General features: G+C 41.6%; 2 protein-coding genes across 2 annotated transcripts; one reads left to right on the forward strand and one right to left on the reverse strand.

Annotated features, from left to right (window-relative positions):
• Window positions 1-644: 644 nt before the first annotated feature.
• LOC133088864 (pre-mRNA-splicing factor SYF2-like) lies at window positions 645-9,325 on the reverse strand. Its single transcript, XM_061186979.1, is given in 8 exon segments — window positions 645-1,753; window positions 3,412-3,510; window positions 4,359-4,449; window positions 4,557-4,645; window positions 4,647-4,669; window positions 5,255-5,380; window positions 8,901-9,011; window positions 9,227-9,325. Coding segments are annotated over 8 exon segments (732 nt in total). The 5' UTR covers window positions 9,254-9,325; the 3' UTR covers window positions 645-1,587.
• Window positions 9,326-12,961: 3,636 nt separating this feature from the next.
• Window positions 12,962-18,999, forward strand: LOC133088865 (pre-mRNA-splicing factor SYF2). The gene is made up of 7 exons (XM_061186980.1): window positions 12,962-13,050; window positions 13,282-13,392; window positions 15,315-15,440; window positions 15,858-15,975; window positions 16,323-16,413; window positions 17,575-17,673; window positions 18,462-18,999. The coding sequence occupies exons 1-7, from the start codon at window positions 13,024-13,026 to the stop codon at window positions 18,625-18,627; spliced, it is 738 nt and encodes a 245-aa protein (XP_061042963.1). The 5' UTR covers window positions 12,962-13,023; the 3' UTR covers window positions 18,628-18,999.
• Window positions 19,000-20,573: the final 1,574 nt, after the last annotated feature.

The raw sequence follows: 20,573 nt of genomic DNA on the forward strand, positions 1-20,573 counted from the left end.
TTGTCCTCTGCCCACTGTTAGGATTCTATCCTTAGCCTACTCCCTCTACAAGCTCTTTTGCTAATTTCCTCCACTCTGCCTTTAACTACCATCTACTAACTGAAGAGTATCAATTTCTGAACTCTAGTTTCCAATGCTTGCCTCAGCTCTTCAAAATGAACTTTTCCTATACTGAGCTTATTACAGTATTGCCTGTTTGAATTAGTGGCTTTTACCATCCACCTAGTCACTTTCAGAGTAGTCTTCAGATCATACTGACATCTGTTTTTTTGGTTGGCTATTGGGAGTGCTTTTCTCCTCTGGGGAAATCTTATTTGTCCTTTAAACCCAAGTCAGTATGATGTCTTTGAAGACCTATTAATTTTTCCCTGCCATCCTTTTCCCTTAATAGAAAGGTATTATTAAATGTTTCTTTGAAAATACAGGAGAAGAAAAAACTACTGGCATGTTACTACTCTTGATAAGATTGGGCAGCATGGGTGTGTATTTGTGTCAAATTATTTTAAAAAATAAGTAAAATTACCACCTCTGTTCCCATTCCCCAGGAGCAATCACTGTAAATAGTATGGTGCACATCCTGGATTTTTTTTCTATGCCTGTACAAACCTCTCTTTATATAGGTAAGAGCATCTTTTCATGTTAGATCTGTCTCATTCTATAGTTGTATGACTGTACCACAATGTTAAAATTTCCCTATTCACAGTACATTGAATATACCTTTATTAGCATTTATATTACCATCTTTATAAGCCCGTCATTAGCTAAATCAGAGCTTCCTACTCATTGATCAATAAGTGTGCCCAGCTTATACTGATCTCAGTCCTAGGCATGTTTTTATTCACATAACATGGCACAAATAATCTTCACTTTCATGGGATACTCCTGACTTCAGGTTTTCTATCCCGTTTCCCATAATTACTACTAAAATCACATGTCCTAATTTTTTAGTTACAGTTGAAATAAGGTTAGAATTCCAGTTAGCCTTTAAAAAAAAAAGATTGTATTATGTGTATTTTAATTATACTTTCACCAAGTGTTTTAACTTACCTTCTTCCAAGGGATATTTGCTTTTTGAAGCATGGCATATTTGTAAAATGCTATTGGAGAATCAGTCTCCCACCCTCTATGCTTGCCCCATAAATGGACCTGGGCTATGGGATAGAACATGGGACAGGCAAGCACCTGCTAATTGTGACCTCTTGGAGCAGGGAGGGATTAGGTTGAATTTCCAGTGACCACTGCCTTCCTTTCACTACCTACCATAGCTTATAAGAAGAATTAGTGCCAATTTAGCATCTCACCTCTGAAGCTCCCAAGTTCAACTCCAGGTCAAGTCAAATGTATGACAGATTTCAGCATGATGATGACTTGTGTTCGTATCTAAGGATTTTAAGCCTAGCAGAGTGCACACATTAAGCACACACTTTAAACACAGAAATACAAGACAGATTTTTCTAAAACAAATGAATAATAAATATATAAGTATGAAAATACACAGATTTGTAGAACATGTCTTTACAAATTATAAAAGGAAAGAGTCCTGATTTACTGGTACAATTTGGCAGTCAGAACAGTTCCTGAAGGAGATTAGACAGCTGTTCCTCTTTCCAAGTTTTGTTTAATTTCAGCTGTATATTTCCCATAGAATCTTTCTGCCTTCTTGTTGAATTTAGCATTCCTTTCATTAATGTAGTCAATATCTGCATCATCATTATAAGGACGTCTCCGGCTGTATTTGTCTCGTTTTTCAATTCTGTAATGGAAACAAATATACAGAATTCAAAGCTGCTTTCCTTTTTTTTTTTTTAGAATTAAGCTCTAATTCTTTTTAAATTTTATTTATTTATTTATTTATTTTTGGCTGTGTTGGGTCTTCATTTCTGTGCGAGGGCTTTCTCCAGCTGCGGCAAGTGGGGGCCACTCTTCATCGCGGTGCGCGGGCCTCTCACCATCGCGGCCTCTCTTGCTGCAGAGCACAGGCTCCAGACGCACAGGCTCAGCAATTGTGGCTCACGGGCCCAGCTGCTCCGCGGCATGTGGGATCCTCCCAGACCAGGGCTCGAACCTGTGTCCCCTGCATTGGCAGGCAGAATCCCAACCACTGCGCCACCAGGGAAGCCCTCCTTTTCTTTTTTTAAAAATAAATTTATTTATTTATTTATTTTTGGCTGTGTTGGGTCCTCGTTGCTGTGCGCGGCCTTTTCTCTGGTTGCGGTGAGCAGGGGCTACTCTTCATTGTGGTGCACGGGCTTCTCATTGCGGTGGCTCCTCTTGTTGCAGAGCATGGGCTCTAGGACCGCAGGCTTCAGTAGTTGTGGCTCGTGGGCTTAGTTGCTCTGCGGCATGTGGGATCTTCTCGGACCAGGGATCGAACCCATGTCCCCTGCATTGGCAGGTGGATTCTTAACCACTGTGCCACCAGGGAAGTCCCTCCTTTTTGTTCTTAATAGTTAAGACTGAAAGCAATATCTTTAGAAAGCATCCTACAAGGATATATGTTCAATGAGCATTCTCCTTGAATTTAATCTTGTAAGTTAACAGTATCATCAGATGATCTGGTCTGAAGTTTGGGAAATTACCCAGGTTCACGCTGAAATATGAGTGGTGATATATTACGTTGAGAGAATTTTTATACGTACTCTAGATTCTGCCTAGTATAACCCCATTCAAAACACATATAAGCAACGTAAGTATCCATCGACAGATGAATGGATAAAGAAGATGTGGCACATATATACAATGGAATTCTACTCAGCCATAAAATGAAATGAAATTTGAGTTATTTGAGGTGGATGGACCTAGTGTTTGTCATACAGAGTGAAGTCAGTCAGAAAGAAAAACTACTGCAGGCTAACACACATACATGGAATCTAAAAACAAATGGTTCTAATGAACCTAGGGGCAGGACAGGAATAAAGACACAGATGTAGAGAATGGACTTGAGGAGGGGAGTGGGGTGGGGGGAGGGTAAGCTGGGACGAAGTGAGAGAGTAGCACTGAAATATATACACTACCAAATGTAAAATAGCTAGTGGGAAGCAGCTGCATAGCACAGGGAGATCAGCTTGATGCTTTGTGACCACCTAGAAGGGTGGGAGAGCAAGGGTGGGAGAGCAAGGGTGGGAGGGAGACGCAAGAGGGAGGGGATATGGGATATATGTATACATATAGCTGATTCACTTTTTTATACAGCAGAAACTAACACATTATAAAGCAATTATACTCCAATAAAAATGTTAAAAAAAAAACCCCACACATATGAAAGTGGTGGTGAATGGGACCATTCTTCATACTAATAATTCAAATGTTCCTTAACTTCAATCCAGTTGCTACACTTCAAGACCATATAGTTAATTTTGTTATTAAGCATGAATCACTACTAAAACTTTAGGCTGCATTTGTAGTACTTACTGCTTTTCCAAGTCTACGACCATCCTATCAATTTCCTCTGTGGAAGGCACATGTGTTCCATGAAGAAGACTGTTAGATGTTGGGTAGAACTCCTCTCCACTGAAAAAGAGTGAAGTGGTGAGTAACACGAAAAAAGATCCTATACCTTCAGAACTGGACAATGTTTAGTGGTCAAAAGTGGAAAACTTTGAGATATTTGATTGCAAAGAAATAGAATTCAGACCAAAAAAAAGATATTTAAGAAATATCTACTCCTGGGACTTCCCTGGCAGTCCAGTGGTTAAAACTCCATGCTTCCACTGCAGGGGGCGTGGGTTCGATCCCTGATCCGGAACTAAGATCCTGCATGCTGCGTGGCCAAAAAAAAACAAAAACAAAAAACAACCTCCAAAGCCCAAATGAGTTGGCTGAGGACCACAGGTTGATGGAATTAACGAAGTTCATACAGTGGGAGAACTTAGTAACAATGCTCAATTGAGGGCACAATTTACAGCCCTCTCCACTCTCTACACTATCACTATTAAAACAGTCTTGATCTTAGCACAGTACCTGTCTTACATAATTAGGTAAGGAGTGCAGTTTAGCATTGCTTACTGTGCATGATGAAAGAAAGTATTACTGTGTCCCTTACCTGTGGATAAGGGTAATAGCAACAGTAATAATCATGATAACAAATAATAGCCAATACATATACAGTGCTTTCTATGTGCCAAGCACTGATTGAGGGCATTGTATGAATTTATTTAATCTTGATAATAACCCTGTGAGGTGGGCACTGTTGTTATTCCCTATTTACAGATGAGGAAACAGAAAAATTGTGTGACACAGCTACTAAGTGGTGGAGCCAGGACCCGAGGCCAGGAAGCAAAGCTCCAGAATCAGCACTCTTAAATTCAAGGCCTTCCAGTAACATACATAATGTATGCTTTTAAATCACATCAACTTACTGCTTTTCTCTCAGTCTCTCATATGTTTCCATGTCAGGTCTGATCTGCTTTGTCAACCTATGATACTGGTTTAATTGGGCAGCAGCATAATCTGAAAAAATGAGAACCCATACTATTTTAGATGTTGGGTGGGGCATTATTAGACTTGTTAAATGGGCTATTAATAGGCCCATTCAAAAAAGTAAAAGCTATTTTTACCTGAAAATCCCAGATTGGGGTTTTTCCTCTTTTTCCTCTCCCATCTTTCTGCATCTTCTGCACTGATCTCTAGCAACTTCACTTTCTTAGTCTTCCCCTCTTGCTGTACATTCCTAAAACGAGGGGAAAAAACATTAGCTTTATTGCCTTATATAATTCCTTAATTCCTTTCAAATCAAAGGCCTAAAGACTGCCATCAAGACAGTAAAATGGCCAGTTTACAAAGAAAATTGTGGAATCTGCTATATCTGTAAAAAATAATACATCTATAAAACTGACATCAAAAATAGCTGTGGGGGACACATTAGGTGTCCATCAAAATCCTTTCTCCCCTCCTTTCTGGGCTCATGGCCGCCCATTTCTCAACGTCCCTTGCAGCTGCATCAGGCCAGGTGACTTGGGCTGCTCAACTGGGAACTGATACAGGAGAGACTCATGAGCTTTATCTTTTCTTATTGTTGGAGCTTTTGTTACTGTAGCTTAACCTTTTACCCTAATATCCATTATGTGGCTGTAATTATGTGCCAGGCAGTGTTGTAAATGTCTTACATATTTTATTCTCACAACTCTCTAAGGTACAGATGAGGAAACCAGAGCTGGAATGCTTAATGCTTAACTACCATGCAATATACCGCCTCAACAAAACACAATATAATATTTGAATACACAGCTTATGAAGGTGGCAGGAGTGTACTTACTTTTTTCTTTTCTTCTTCCTGCAATTCCCATTCCAAACGAGCTTTCTTAGCTTCCCAATTTGCAGGTAATTTAAGTCTTTTATCTTCCTCCACAACTTCCTGGTGATTTAATTTTCGAGCTTCATTCTACCACCAGGACACAAAGTTTGTCAGCAGAGTTATGAAACAAATCCAAATAAATGTTACCTATCTTCTTGTATGGTAGGCCATCGAAAATGGACTTATGGATTTTATCCTGAAAGGAAGGGAGCCACTGGAGAAGTTTGTGTGCGAGTGTGTTTGTACTGAAGAGATTTCATGTAGGGGGAAGAGAGGTAAACACCAATACCTATACCTTTAAGTATTATTTTACTGCCTTCAAGGAACCATGTGATAAAGATGGAAAGAGCAATAGTTTGGGAGTAAGAAGGCCTGAGAAATATACTGATTTGACTACTCCCTGGCTGTGTGATGTAAGCAAGTCGCTTAGGATTGGATTCAAACAGCATTTCCCAAACTATGAGTTCTACTGTACAGAGGTCCTTGAGATGATTTTAGATACTACTGAATGACACAGTCACATACTGAGAAAGTGATTCCATTTCTCATTCCTTTTGCAATTCAGATTGGGTTGAAGACAAAGTTTCAGTTTTAACACCTCTAAAAACACCTATCTTAACACCTCCTTTAGTCTTCCTTTAAAAACAGAGGGGGCATTCCCTGGTGGCGCAGTGGTTAAGAATCCGGCTGCCAATGCAGGAGACACGGGATCGAGCCCTGGTCCGGGAAGATCCCACATGCCGCAGAGCAACGAAGCCCGTGCGCCACAACTACTGAGCCTGCGCTCTAGAGCCCGCGTGGCTAGAGCCCATGCTCCGCAACAAGAGAAACCACCGCAATGAGAAGCCTGCGCACTGCAACGAAGAGTAGCCCCCGCTCGCCACAACTAGAGAAAGCCCACGTGCAGCAACGAACACCCAACGCAGCCAAAAATAAAATACATTTATTAAAAAAATAAAAACACTGAGCAAGTGGACAGGTGGTCACACTTACAGTATAAACCATGAAGGTGGTATGAGAAGGACTACAATCTAATTCTCCTATTATCTATGAAGTCCAGAAAGTTTTAGGTGACAGAGTTAGTGGCAGAGTTAGGCCAAGAACCCAAATTTCCTGATTTCTAGCTGGTTTTCTTTTCTACCTATAATATTGTAGTATCTCTTTAACCACAATACCATCAGCACACTCCCCAAATAATTCCTTATTATCAAATATCTTGTCAGTGTTCACATTTTCCTGATGGTCTCATAAGTGTTCATTATTATTATTATTATTATTTTTTTAATTTTATTTATTTATTTATTTATTTATGGCTGTGTTGGGTCTTCGTTTCTGTGCGAGGGCTTTCTCTAGTTGCGGCAAGCGGGGGCCACTCTTCATCGCGGTGCGCGGACCTTTCACTATCGTGGCCTCTCTTGTTGCGGAGCACAGGCTCCAGACGCGCAGGCTCAGTAGTTGTGGCTCACGGGCTTAGTTGCTCCGCGGCATGTGGGATCTTCCCAGACCAGGGCTCGAACCCGTGTCCCCTGCATCGGCAGGCAGATTCTCAACCGCTGCGCCACCAGGGAAGCCCTATTATTATTATTTTTTAAAGGAATTCCTTTATTTTTATTATTTATTTATTTATTCATTTATTTTTGGCTGTGTTGGGTCTTCGTTTCTGTGCAAGGGCTTTCTCTAGTTGCGGCGAGCGGGGGCCACTCTTCATCGCGGTGCGCGGGCCTCTCACTATCGCGGCCTCTCTTGTTGCGGAGCACAAGCTCCAGACGTGCAGGCTCAGTAGTTGTGGCTCACAGGCCTAGTTGCTCCGCGGCATGTGGGATCTTCCCAGACCAGGGCTCGAACCCATGTCCCCTGCACTGGCAGGCAGATTCTCAACCACTGCGCCACCAGGGAAGCCCTCATTATTATTTTTACAGTTTGTTTGAATTGGAATTCAGACGAGTCCCACATGTTGCAATTAGTCAATATGTATGTACACCTCTTAAGGTTTATTTAATGTATAGTTTCCTTTTCCATCTTTTTTATCCATTGCTTTTTTGAGGAGTGTGAAAATGACTGTGTTGACCGTCCTATTGTTTCCCAAAGTGGTATCTGCTAGTTGCCTCCCTATAATGTCCTATAACGTATTTTTTGACCCCTGTATTTCCTGTAAATTGGTCAGTAGATCTAGTGGATTCATCCAATTCAGGTTAGATTTATTTTTTTTTAAGATTTATTTATTATTTATTTATTTATTTTTATTTTTGGCTGTGTCGGGTCTTAGTTGTGGCACGCGGAATCTTCGTTGAGGCATGCAGGATCTTTCGTTGTGGTGCGCGGGCTTCTCTCTAGTGTCGTGCGGGTTTTCTCTTCTCTAGTTGTGGCATGCGGGTTCCAGAGCGCGTGGGCTCTGTAGTTTGCGGCACACGGGCTCTAGTTGAGGTGCGCAAGTTCAGTAGTTGTGGCGCGCAGGCTTAGTTGCCCCGTGGCATGTGGGATGTGGGATCTTAGTTCCCCGACCAGGGATTGAACCCGCATCCCCTGCATTTTAAGGCAGATTCTTTACCACTGGACCACCAGGGAAGTCCCCAATTCAGGTTAGATTTTTAGCAAGTCTACTTATATGAAACTGGTGCTACATACTTCTATCAGGAGACACATAATCTCTGATTTTATCCTTTTTGTGATGTTCACAGCCAATGACTGTGATCCAGTGACTCATTAAAGATTGCAAAAGGGGGATGTTTGAATTATATCATTGCTTCTTCACATATCATCCGGCCTCCTTTTTTTAACAATATTTCAAGTGAATTAAGTATGTCCCACTAGTTTTTAGATTGCGTTTTTCTGGGCAAATAGAGGTAACTACCGTCCTCACACATACCTCTTGTCTCCAGCTGCCTGCTGACCTCCTATCCTAATGAGGACTTTTCCTTTGCTCTCATTCCTACTGCTCTATACCACTTCCCCCAACTCCTTTACTTGTCTGATAATATCCTACCCATTTTTCAAGCAGCTTAGTTGTCACCTTAGTCTCTAGTTGTCAGTCTTCTCCGCACTTCTGAGGCACTTCGTTCCTCCCTCTAACATACCATTTACCAAGTCGTGAAGTAGTTATTGGTTATGGATCTGCCTCCATAACTGGGCAGAAGCCTTACCATATCTACCGCTGTATCCACACCATCTGTTGATAGTTGGCTATAGCACACTAGAGGCCATTAGGGGAGGGGCTGTTTTTGGATGAATGACGCCAACTTGCTGCATGACAACAGACAAGTTACTTTCCATTTCTGGTCCACGGTATCCCCCTCCATAAAAAGAAAGGTTTGACAGAATCACTTGAGCTGAGAGGAGGGTGCGGGGAGAGGATGCTTAAAAAAATAACAATGTCTGTGTTTAGAAACTGATCAAATCAGACACTCTGGAAGTGAGGCCTAAGCATGTCTAGCTTTTAAAAGTTCTCAGAGTGACTTCAGTGTGATGCCAGGTTGAGAACCACCGGGACCGAACTTTCATGCAGCTCTGCAGGTCTGTCACACGCGCTGGTGCAGCTTCCTCGTCCCTCCACAAACGCGCACGGGCCTGGCCACGTGACAGGTCTCAGCTGGCCTCTGGGGCGACTCACCCGTTTCAGGTGCAGCTCCCGGAATTTGCGCAGTCTCTGTTCGCGCTTCTGGGCGGCCAACTCCTCGGCCGCCGCAGGGGGATGCTGCTCCTCTGCGCCCTCTACCGGCACCTGCGGCGGAGGACAAGCTGGAGGCGGGGCCGGTTCGGCTTCTTCCCGGACGGCCCAGGTGATTCCCCGCGGTTCCCGACAGGCCGGGCGCCCTCACCGCCGACCCCGACCCCACAGTGTCTGCGGCCCCCTCTCTGACTCCCTGGCACCGCCTCTTCGTCTAGCCGCAAACGCCCCTACACTCCCAACCGCTGGGCAAGACCAGCCCCACCCACCTGCTCTGCCTTAGTCTTTGCCGCCATTACCCGGTAGCGTTTTTCCCCCAGACTTCCTGCGACAACAACTTTTCCGAGTCTCCAGCTCACTTCCGTCAGCCAGCAGCCACAGGTTTCGAGATAAAGCCCCGCCCCTTTCTGCTTCCCCAGCTGAGGAACCAATCCCGCCCTCGATACAGCCTTGGGCTATATCCGATTGGGCCAGGCTTGGGCGCAGGCGCACTGAGTGGAGAACCAGGGCAGCGCGGCGGAATCGTCTGAGCGTGTTGCTGGCGGAAAAGGGGTAAAAGGAAGAAAACGCCACCAAAGTGTGAGAAAGCAACCCAGAGCACAGGTTGTGCCCATCAAGTGACCAAAGTAGGCCTACAGTCACCATCACAGCATCCTATCTTAATCTTTGCGTGGCGGTACAACGCCCGGTACAACGGAAGCTCCAAGAGAACAGGATCTATTTCTGTCTTGTGCACAGCGGATTCCCTGTGCCCCGAACGGTTTGAATGAAGAAAGGCAGGAACAAATTGACTGAGGGTATTTGGGATCTCTTCCACAAGCATCTCCGAGATGCAGAAAGATTTCTTGGATTAATGTGAGATTTTGACTTTCTTCTCAAAATTCTGCATAGGACACCATTCTTCGTGTATCTGTCCATTCATTAATGAACTGTATAACCATTCTCTATTTAACTCGTCTATTCTTTGGTTCCTCATCTATGAAAAATAAATAATAAGACAATACCCATGGCACAGAGTAGTTTGAGGACAAATTCGACAATATTTGTGAAATATTTGTGACTTGTGCCTGGCCCATGGCAAATGACCAATATACCAGTTGGGATTAGGTGTGTCCTCCTCCTAAGATGTCCTTAAATGTTTTTCTTCAGGGAAGCCCTAACCTTCACCACCTTAAGGGTCAGTTTCCCCTGTTACAGCTTTTCATACTTTCTTCTTTGTGGTGCCTACATAAATGTAATTAAATCAGCGTGGAATTGACTGTTTAGTGCAGTTAATTTAAATGAGACAAGTTTCTTAACAACTATGAAAGCAACAAATCTAGCAGTCATAAGCTTATATTTTTTCTATATTATGGATGATTTGACAGAGCAGTCGTAACACGTATTTTTATTCTTTAGGAATACAGAAATGTCCGTTATTTTCAGTATGATCGCTTAACCAGAATTACACGGTTTGTAAAAATATTTTATCCGTCAAAGCCCTACATACTCAAACCAAGTAATTAAGGAGAGTTTAATAAAGGGACTGTTTACAAAATTGTAGACTGGGTTAAGAGAAACCAACAAAAGAGTGAAGCATTCCAGGGCTAGCAACAAGGGGGAGCCATTGCTACCCTTAATCCTAAAGAGAAGAATGAAGGATAGGATAGGAGAAAGTCTTCAGACAGAAGATGTGACTCAAGAAATGCAGCCAACCCATAATCCAGTCAGGGAATAGATATCCTGACCATTTATTCTCTTCTATTCTAGAAAGCATCACTTTCCCACTAAATCCACTTGTGAACTTTCTATTCTGTTCCTTTTTTTTTTTTTTTTTTTTTTTTGGTGGCCCATATGGGGACCGAACCCATGACCTTATTCTGTTCCAATTATGTGTCATTTTCTGTGCAAGTGTTTTTACTGAAGCCTCTTATTAAGTTTTAATTCCTAGTAAGATAAGTTCCTTCTCAGTTTTTTTTTTTTTCCCAAAAATACTCTTGGCTGTTTCTGTAAAAATTTTTAATTTTGGATTTGGAAATATATTTATATGATCGAAGTATATATGTATATATATAGTAAATCCCCCCAGATTATCACTTATATTAGCTTCTTGCAAAGCAAAAATATGTTCTTAGTAACCCTAACCCTGCCCATTGCCTCCTAAATATAGCATACTATAACCATATACACAGTTCTGTACCTTGCATTTTTCATTTAGTATACTTTGGAGAACTTTCCAAATTAGTATACAGAGAGCTGCCCCATTCCTTATTTATTTATTTATTTATTTATTTATTTAGGCTGTGCCGCGTGGCTTGTGGGATCCTAGATCCCCGACCAGGGATTGAACCCATGCCCCCTGCATTGGAAGTACAGTGTCCTAACCACTGGACCGCCAGAGAATTCCCTGCCCCATTCCTTTTTACAGCTTCCCCCGAATGTACCATAATGTATTTAACCGGTCTTCTATTGACAGACATTTGAGTTGTTTCCAATTTTTTGCTTTTACAAAAAACTGAAATGAGCAACCTTGTACATAAGTCAGTTTATGCCTGTGCAATTGTACCTGTAGGATAAATTCCCAGATAGCTGGGTCAAAGATTAGATGTCTTTGTAATTTTTATAGATATTGCCAAATTGCTCTCCCTAAGGGTTGTACCAATTTTCAGTCCTACTGAGACAGGCTGGGACCTGGGACCACAAGGAAACAATAAGGGACTAAAAATAACTGGGTACATGAGCAGTTGGGGCAAATTATGAACCACACAATACAAAAAGGCCCAAAACCCAACTGCCACTTCTGAGATGTCAGGAGCAAAAGCAGTCTACTGCAGCATGATCCCTGCACACAGCACCACAAATCAGGTGGGCAGACCACCTAAGCCAACCCTCCCGCCCAACCCATGGATCCGCCCCTACCATTTAAAAGGACCAGCTAGCGTGCCCCCTCTCCACCACTCCCTCAGGGAGCTAACAAGGGCACCTGTTACTTGTTTTCACTCCCTCCTGCTACAGCAAGAGTCCCAATTCAAGCCTTGCTTGAATTCCTCATCTGGCCTCATCAATTTCTATTGATTAAAGAGTCCAAGAACCCTGGTTGGTAACACTTCACAGGCTCACCGATAGTGTTTCACTGAACTTTTAGATTTTTGTCACAATATTTTACAGTTCCAAAAAAAAAAAACCCACTGAGATTGATGGAATAATATTACATTTATACTCATTTGAGATACTCTTTTGTGATATTACATTTTTCTATTGTCTTCCAACCAGAAAATCCTTCATCACTTACTGAAATTTAATTTCTTTGTACTTTAAATTATTTCATATTTTTCTTCATATTACTGTTTAAATCTTATACCCAGGTAACTTTTCATTTGGGGGATTACTTTTTCATTTCCACATCTAATTAATGGTTTTAGTGAAGAAAAAAATTATTTTCATGTATTTCTCTTGTATCCAGCACCTTACTGAATTATATGAATAACTTTAGCACTATTATTAATTCTGGCGCAGTTTCACCGCTGAGCACGGAAGAACGAACAGGATGGGACAGGTCCTGCTGTCCTGCAGTTTACAACGTCGTTGGGGGAAAAAGAAAACGAACAGACGAGAAAAATATCTTACATATATTAAAGAGAATGAAAATGGTACCATATGACAATACTAAGGGCCTACGCGAGACAACGTAGTCAGGGGAGACCTGCCTCGGAGGAGGTGACACAGGTTAAGCGCTGAATGGAAAGCACTTTTCGCTCAAGGGTGCAGCACACAGTTGAGGTGACTTTCCACGAGCTTCCCAGCTCCACCATTCCTACCTAGCCGCCCTCTACCGAATCCCCCCAGCGCTTCTCTCTCAGTCTCCACCCTTCCGGCCCCCGCCTCTGCGGCCTTTTGCGGCTGCGCACGGCCCTGCCCAATTGAAAACGTCTCACTGCCAAAAGGGGCAGGGATTGGTCCTAAATTCCTGAGGCTGACGGGGAGGGGCGGGGCTTATAGTAGGTTATTAATCTGTATTGACGCTGCAGTCCAAAGGCCGGCGGAAGTGCTCTGGGTTGTTGCCGGAAGTGGGCGAGGAAAGGTTGAGATGGCGGCTGCGACTGTAGCAGAGAAGGTAAGTACTGCCGGCTCTTTCCAGGGGTTTTAGTTGGGGAGGGCTCTGAGGGACGGCAAGGGCGAGAGGTGGAGGAGGTGCTTGTGTGCCGGGCCAGGAAGGCGCAGATACTGTGAGGCCTGGGTCGGCGGTGAGGGCCCGGCCTGGGCTGTCGGGACCCGCGGGTAATCCGCCTGAGCTCTTCGGGGAGAAGCCTAACCGGCCCCAACTCCAGCCTGTCCTCCGCCGCAGGTGCCGGTAGACGGCGCGGAGGAACAACAGCCCCCTGCGGCGGCCGAGGAGCTGGCCGCCCAGAAGCGCGAACAGAGACTGCGCAAATTCCGGGAGCTGCACCTGAAGCGGGTGAGTCGCCCTAGAGGCCAGCTGAGACCTGTCACGTGGCCAGGCCCGTGCGCGTTTGTGGAGGGACGAGGAAGCCGCACCAGCGCGTGTGACAGACCCGCAGAGCTGGATGAAAGTTCGGTCCCGATGCTTCTCAACCTGGCAACACATTGTAGTCACTTTTGGAAATGGACATGCTTTCACCAAGCTTTCTTTCACCCCCATCTGTTTTAACTTCGTTGGGCTAGTTTGGGGGTCTCTGTTACTAACCGCCTCCGTGCTGTATGATTCTAGTAAACTCTTCATTTTACCTAGGGAAATATGTGGAGCTAGAGACTGGAAGAAACTTGTCCAGTAAGAGAGCTGGTTACCTCTTCATTCAAAAATAATCAGCGAATCTCGGGAAGTCTATAGGGTCAGTGGTTCAGCTAGTAGGTGGGGAACTAGATGAGTAAGATAAGTCCTCTGCTCTTAAGTAGAGGAGACAACGTTCTAGCTAGAAATTACATTGTGATAAATGCCATGCTTGAGTTAGGAACAAAGTGCCTTGGGAGTGCAGTGAAGGAGAGATTGGTATAGTTTGGGGGCCCCCAGGGAGTGCCTCGTATAAGAGGTGACACCTGAAGTACTGCTATAAAGATGAGTAAGATGTTATCAGAAAAATAAAGAAGTTTGAAGAAGAAATATCTAAGCAGAGGGAACAAATGCAAAGGAAGAGAATTCATATCAAGGATAAGAGTCCAGCAAACAACTGGCTGCAGTTGGAGCTGAGAAACAAAAAAGCAGCTCTTGGCTGTTTCACCTCAAAGGGGCCTGACTGATAGCTTGGCCATGGTTTCACAAAACTCCAACATCACTCTGACTATCGCAGTGTGACAAAACAAAACTGTTCAAACCACAGAAATGACCACACAGCACCCACTTCTGCTAACAACACGGATAAATACAGCACTAGCCTCACTCCATTAATCCTGCTTCCTGTATAAAAACTGAAGATAACCCAATCATAGAGTGCCCCGGCTTTCTGATAGTGCCTAATCCAGGGCACAACCATGCTTCCTTGAACTTTTCCCTCCAGTCACCTGATACAAACTCAAATCCTGTAAGTGGCTCCTCCTAACACCCTCTCACTGAAATGCCTCCAGTTCCCCATGGTTTGCTGTTTCCTTCAATGCCATACACACAACTTTGTTTGACTACACATGTGTTCTTGGTGTCTTCAACTGGAGGGCATTGCCAGAGCCAAGAGTATGTGAGGGATGGTTGTTGAGAGAAATGTTCTGGGTTTTTCTCTTTACCCAGAAGAATTTAATAAAGAATTCAACACACATATATTTACTTGGAGGGACTGTGTAAAGAACATGGGGTTGGATATTAAGAGACATGTCTTCCTGGACTAACGGCCACCAGCCTGTAACCCAAGAAACATCTAACTTAAGTTGTCCTTAAGATGGTATACTCATTTTGTTTTATGCAATTATTTAAAAACAGACTCTACATACAGTAATTTAAATGGAAAATGCCTTTCATTTGACATGATGTAAACTGCTAAAATATCTAAAGAGGAGGGGGGACTTGGGGAAGGTTAGAGATATTATGATAGGTATTAAAGCCCCCAGCCCCAAATTGAGGCTTCTTCTTTGCATCAGTCAGGATTAAAAGGCAATTGAAAGTAGAATATCTTTCTCATAATGTGAGACATTAACGCCCAGGCCTTTGGCACAGCAAACCAGTGCAGCTCAACACATTTCTTGACTGTATACAAATGCAGACCTAATTAGGCCGTTTCCTTGCTTAAAATCCTCTGATGGTTCTCTTGCTTTTAGGGTAAAATGGAGTCCCCTTGTTACCGTGTCTTACTTGACCTTCCTCAAAGAGGGAAATATTTGTTTGGATTTATTTTCATGTTTCAGCCGATAGCCTTTTTGCGTTTATGGTTTTAGAATGAAGCTCGTAAATTAAATCACCAGGAAGTTGTTGAAGAAGATAAAAGACTTAAGTTACCTGCAAATTGGGAAGCCAAAAAAGCTCGTTTGGAATGGGAACTACAAGAAGAAGAAAAGAAAAAGGTTAGGAACTACTCCGCTATTTTCATAAGTGGTTTATTCAATCTTTCTATAGTATTAAGACAGTAAAAAATGCGTTTTACCAGCTGCCAAGCTTTGGGTGAGTAATTTAACCTCTCTGTGCCTATGTTTTCTCATCTGTAAAATGGGGCCTGTAATAATTATTTGAGTTAATTATGAATTAAATGAGTCAATGCATGTAAAACATTTAAAAGAGGGTCTGACACCTGATAAATGTTGAATAAGTATTATTTTTTAGATTGATGTACTCACTTCTTATATACCATAGCAGATTATCAAATTTCCTTCAAATATTAATCATTATTTTTAATGTATTGCTTGATATCTTTATTTAAAATAGGTCAAATAATTGCTTGAATCATATGGGCAGGCATTAGCTTTTTTTCCTTTCTTTTTCAGGAATGTGCAGCAAGAGGGGAAGACTACGAGAAAGTGAAGTTGCTAGAGATCAGTGCAGAAGATGCAGAAAGATGGGAGAGGAAAAAGAGGAGGAAAAATCCCGACCTGGGATTTTCAGGTAAAACTCACCTTTACTTTATTGAATGAGCCTGTGAGATAAGCGTTGCCTTCAGTGTTTCTGGTTTTAAGAAAGGATATACCGCTTCATGGAATATTCTCCAAGAGGCTTACTCCCAAGAAAAATACAAATATATCTCATAGGGCAGAAGTGAAAAAGGCTGTGCTTGAGGCAGCTGGATCCCTTTACTCATTGTGCTAGAATTAAAGCCTGTATTGTCAGCATCTTCAGGATAGAGGCTCTGCTTAGATTAGTGCGTATATTGCCGATAATAATTTTGATTTTTCTCTGAATAGTAATGACCAAACAAGGAAATATATCATTTCCAATTCTCATTTTATTTTTAGATTATGCTGCTGCCCAGCTTCGCCAGTACCATCGGCTGACCAAACAGATCAAACCGGACATGGAAACATATGAGAGACTGAGAGAAAAGCAGTAAGTTGAAAGGACTAATGCCAGTCCTTTTTCATCCTGAAGTGATTTTTTTTTTAAACATTACACTTTATTTATTTATTTATAAATTTATTTATTTATTTTATTATTTTTGGCTGCGTTGGGTCTTTGTTGCTGTGCGCGGGCTTTCTCTAGTTGTGGCGAGCGGGGGCTACACTTCATTGCGGTGCACAGGCTTCTCATTGCGGTGGCTTCTCTTGTTGCGGAGCACGGGCTCTAGGCGCGCAGGCTTCAGTAGTTGTAGCACATGGGCTCAGTAGTTGTGGCTTGTGGGTTCTAGAGCACAGGCTCAGTAGTTGTGGCGCACAGACTCAGTTGCTCCACGGCATGTGGGATCTTCCTGGACCAGGGCTCAAACCCGTGTCCCCTGCCTTGGCAGGCGGATTCTTAACCACTGCGCCACCAGGGAAGCCCTTCTGAAGTGATATTGATGTACTTGTGCATTTATATAAACGTACATACATGAATACAAACAGATTGCAGTGCTTGGGTATGGGTTATCAACAGCTGTTTAAGAATAGTTTCTGGTCGTGATGACACTATTTATTGCTCATCCACAGCAGTTAAGCTAACCACCTGGTTATCTTTCTAGCTGGGCATTCTGTGACTGGGTGTTGAGAGTTTAATACCCAGATTATCATAGTTATTCAGATATTTTGGGACACAATGCTTTAGTGCCAGGATGGGTGAACTTCTGCTGTAAAGGACCAGATAGTAAATATTTTAGGCTTTGTGGGCTATGTGGTCTCTGTCATAGCTACTCCACTCTGTCCTTGTGATGTGAAAGCAGCAGCAGCCTGTAGAGGAGATATAAACACATGGACTGTGTCCCAGTAAAACTGTTTATAGAAACATGCTGCAGTTTGTTGGCCTGCTGTAGCGGAAAGAGAAATATACTGAGCCTAGAAGCAAGTCCTTTAACCTCTGGCCCTGGGCTCTTTCATCTGTAGAATGAAGGTGTTGGAGTAAGTGATTTCTTACTTCTGTCCCTTCCAATTCTGTGATTTTTTTTTTAAAAGGTAAGGTAGGATCCCATAGTATAAAGATATGTATGTATTTTATCTCTCATCGTGAATGGTAGTTTAGTTTGAAAATGTGGAGCACTTGCAGTGTTACTTCAAGTCCCTGTTGCCATCTTTCCAGTGAAGAAGAGTTTTACCCAACATCCAACAGTCTTCTTCATGGGACACATGTGCCTTCCACAGAGGAAATTGATAGGATGGTCGTAGACCTGGAAAAACAGTGAGTACTCCGTGTAACAGCCTGAAATTTTAAACGTTTAATGACAAAATGGACATAATATGCTTAGAATGAATTGAGAAGACAGATATTATACTTCCTAATTTCTGACCTAGCATCTCTAGTGGTTTTGGGGACAGACAGTAAGGATGGGTCGAGTCCCTGTGATTTGGAATGAAGATGCAAAATATTGATGGAATTGAGTTGTTATAATTGAAAATTATAAAGAAAATTATTCTTCTTTAAGAAATTATTCTTGTTTTTACTTTAACAACCATTCCACTCTTTGATTTGAAGAAGTACAAATGTTCTAGTAAATTTATCTTTGTATGTTTGTGTTTCTTAATACTGATAGGAGTGTGTTTCCTGATGCTGATCAGGCAGAGCAAAATGAATTTATATTATAGGAACTAATACACTTAAGTATTAAGAATAGTGTCTAGTATATACTGTGTACTCCGTTCATATTAGCTGTGGTTATTATTAATATAATTACTGTTGTAATCATTTTCTGTTAAGTGATACTTCATGTGTCCAGTTCCTAGCAGTGTATCATTGCTCTTCTAGAAACATTCTAAAGATGAGTTTGTATTTACTAAATTTCATGGTTCATACCCAGGGTTGTGCTGTTAATTGGCAGTTTCAACTTCATCTTGATGAAACTGGGCTTCCCCCCGCCCCTTCCCAAAGTGCTAGTGTTAAGTGTACTGATTCTATTCTATTTGGCCGTGTTTTATTAAGATCAAAAAAGAAGGCAAGTTTGAATTTTATAAATTATTTTCTTCTCCCAGAATTGAAAAACGAGACAAATATAGTCGGAGACGTCCCTATAATGATGATGCAGATATTGACTACATTAACGAAAGGAATGCCAAATTCAACAAGAAGGCAGAAAGATTCTATGGGAAATATACAGCTGAAATTAAACAGAATTTGGAAAGAGGAACAGCTGTCTAATCCCTTCAGGAACTATTTAGAAGCTTGAGAATGGAGTGAAAATTTCTACTAGCAAATTGAAGTTCTCTTCAGAGTTACACCAGTAAACCAGAGCTCAGTCTATGCCTTCCCACTCAGCATTTAAAAATAAATGTTTTTTCTTAAACTTCTACTTCCATGTATATTTCCACATTTTTGTGCTTGGATATAAGATGTATTTCTTGTAATGTACTTGTTTTGTAAAAATCTACTTTGTATAAATTCTGTTATTTTTCTATGTATTTTAAATGTGTATGACTGTTGAATCTTTGAAGCATTTTGGCTTTAAGAATGCTGGCAGCATACGTAAATGCAGTCATTGTTACTTTGAATGTTTTTATGAATTTGACAAAATCTAGAGCTGGACTCAGGAATTATTTGGGGTTGTAGACTCCGAAGCTAAGGACGGTGATGAGGAAGGGGGCAGTGGCTGCTGGAGGGTGGGTATAGGCTCTACCTGGGCTGCTTAGGACCAAGTTCAGGAAGTAGCAGAACTGTCCTCCCATGAATACTGACTATGCACAGTTCCCTTTTAAAAAAGGAAATGTCTTGTGGAATAGAATCCCTACTCAACAATTTATCATTTAAAACAAATATTTGTATTTATACATTTATATATACACAAATATACACATACATGCTTCCATTCCACAAACATTAAAAATTTTTCTATTATAGGAAATCCCAAACATAGTCAAAAGAAGACAGAATAGTACAATGAGTCCCATATACCCAATGCCCATCTTCAATAATTATCAACTTATGCCAATCTTTGTCTTTATTTCTATCCTCTTTTCCCTGTATAACTCCTGTGTTATTTTGAAGCAAATACTAAATATCTAATTTTGTCTATAAATATTTTCAGTATGTATCTGAAAGATAAAAACTTAAAAAAGGCCACAGTACTATTATCGCAATAATAGTTTAATAAAAGTCAAGAGTGAAAGATTGGTATAATTTTTTTCTATGTGATGGTAACAATACTAAGTACCTAATTAGGACATTCCAAATTAAGAAAAATCTGAAATTCAGAGAAAGTTTCACAAATATTTCAGCTTTTGTGTTTAATGAACATTTAATACCACTGGTAATTATTCCCTTTTAAAATTTATGTAGTACTTTCTATTTCTGCTCTCATTTTGTTTCTTCTAGCATTTAATCTATGTGCAGTTAATCAGGTCTGATCATAGGGCCTTGATGCTGCCTCTGAAAATAAATATTTCTTTTCCCATTTCCACTACTTTAGTTCAGGTCTTTAGTCCTGAGTATTGCAATAGCCTTAAACAAAATCACAAGAAACATTGTCAAATAGAATCTGGCAAGGTATTTAAAAGAATAATTCACTATGAGCCAGCAGGGTTTATTCTAAGAATGCAAGAGTAGCTTGTAGACGTGTTAGTTACCTGTCCAATATCAATTCTCTTTTCTTCATAACCAACCAAACCCTGATTTTTTTGGTGAATTTGAGGTAAAATTTCCAGCTAAACATTTGCTTCCCCAGACCAACTTGCTGTTACAGGTGGTCAAATGTTATAGTTCTGGCTAATAAGACACAATCTAATTATTCTGAGAAATCTTTTGCTTTCCTGGTAAGGGAGTTGCCACTCCCTCCCCTTTCCTTCCAGCTTGGATCACATATGTGAGGCCTGGAGTTTTAGCAGCCGTCTGTGCCATGAAGTAACAAGCATGAGGACAAAGTCAATGTGCTGAGGAGAGTGGAGAAGAGCTTGCATTCCTTTCGGCATTGCCGAGCAGCTGCACCAGCACTGGATGCCCACCTCTCATCTTCCTGTTCCTCACTGCTGAATACATTTATGACCAATGCATATTTCAATTTCAGGACAAATGTTACATGTACAAAAATCAATAGTTTTTTCTCCACTGTAGAAATAAATACATAGAAATGGAGATGGGAGGAAATAGTTACA

This window comes from Eubalaena glacialis, chromosome 3 (genome assembly GCF_028564815.1).
Source record: "Eubalaena glacialis isolate mEubGla1 chromosome 3, mEubGla1.1.hap2.+ XY, whole genome shotgun sequence".
In the NCBI taxonomy this organism is placed as follows: domain Eukaryota; kingdom Metazoa; phylum Chordata; class Mammalia; order Artiodactyla; family Balaenidae; genus Eubalaena; species Eubalaena glacialis.

What these genes read in the sequence shown, in the direction of transcription:
- LOC133088865 (XM_061186980.1), top strand. Translation starts at nt 13,024, where the DNA reads ATGGCGGCTGCGACTGTAGCAGAGAAG. An exon ending in CTGCGACTGTAGCAGAGAAG is followed by an intron (nt 13,051 to 13,281) that starts GTAAGTACTGCC and finishes CCTCCGCCGCAG; the next exon opens with GTGCCGGTAGACGGCGCGGA. An exon ending in TCCCGACCTGGGATTTTCAG is followed by an intron (nt 15,976 to 16,322) that starts GTAAAACTCACC and finishes TTTTATTTTTAG; the next exon opens with ATTATGCTGCTGCCCAGCTT.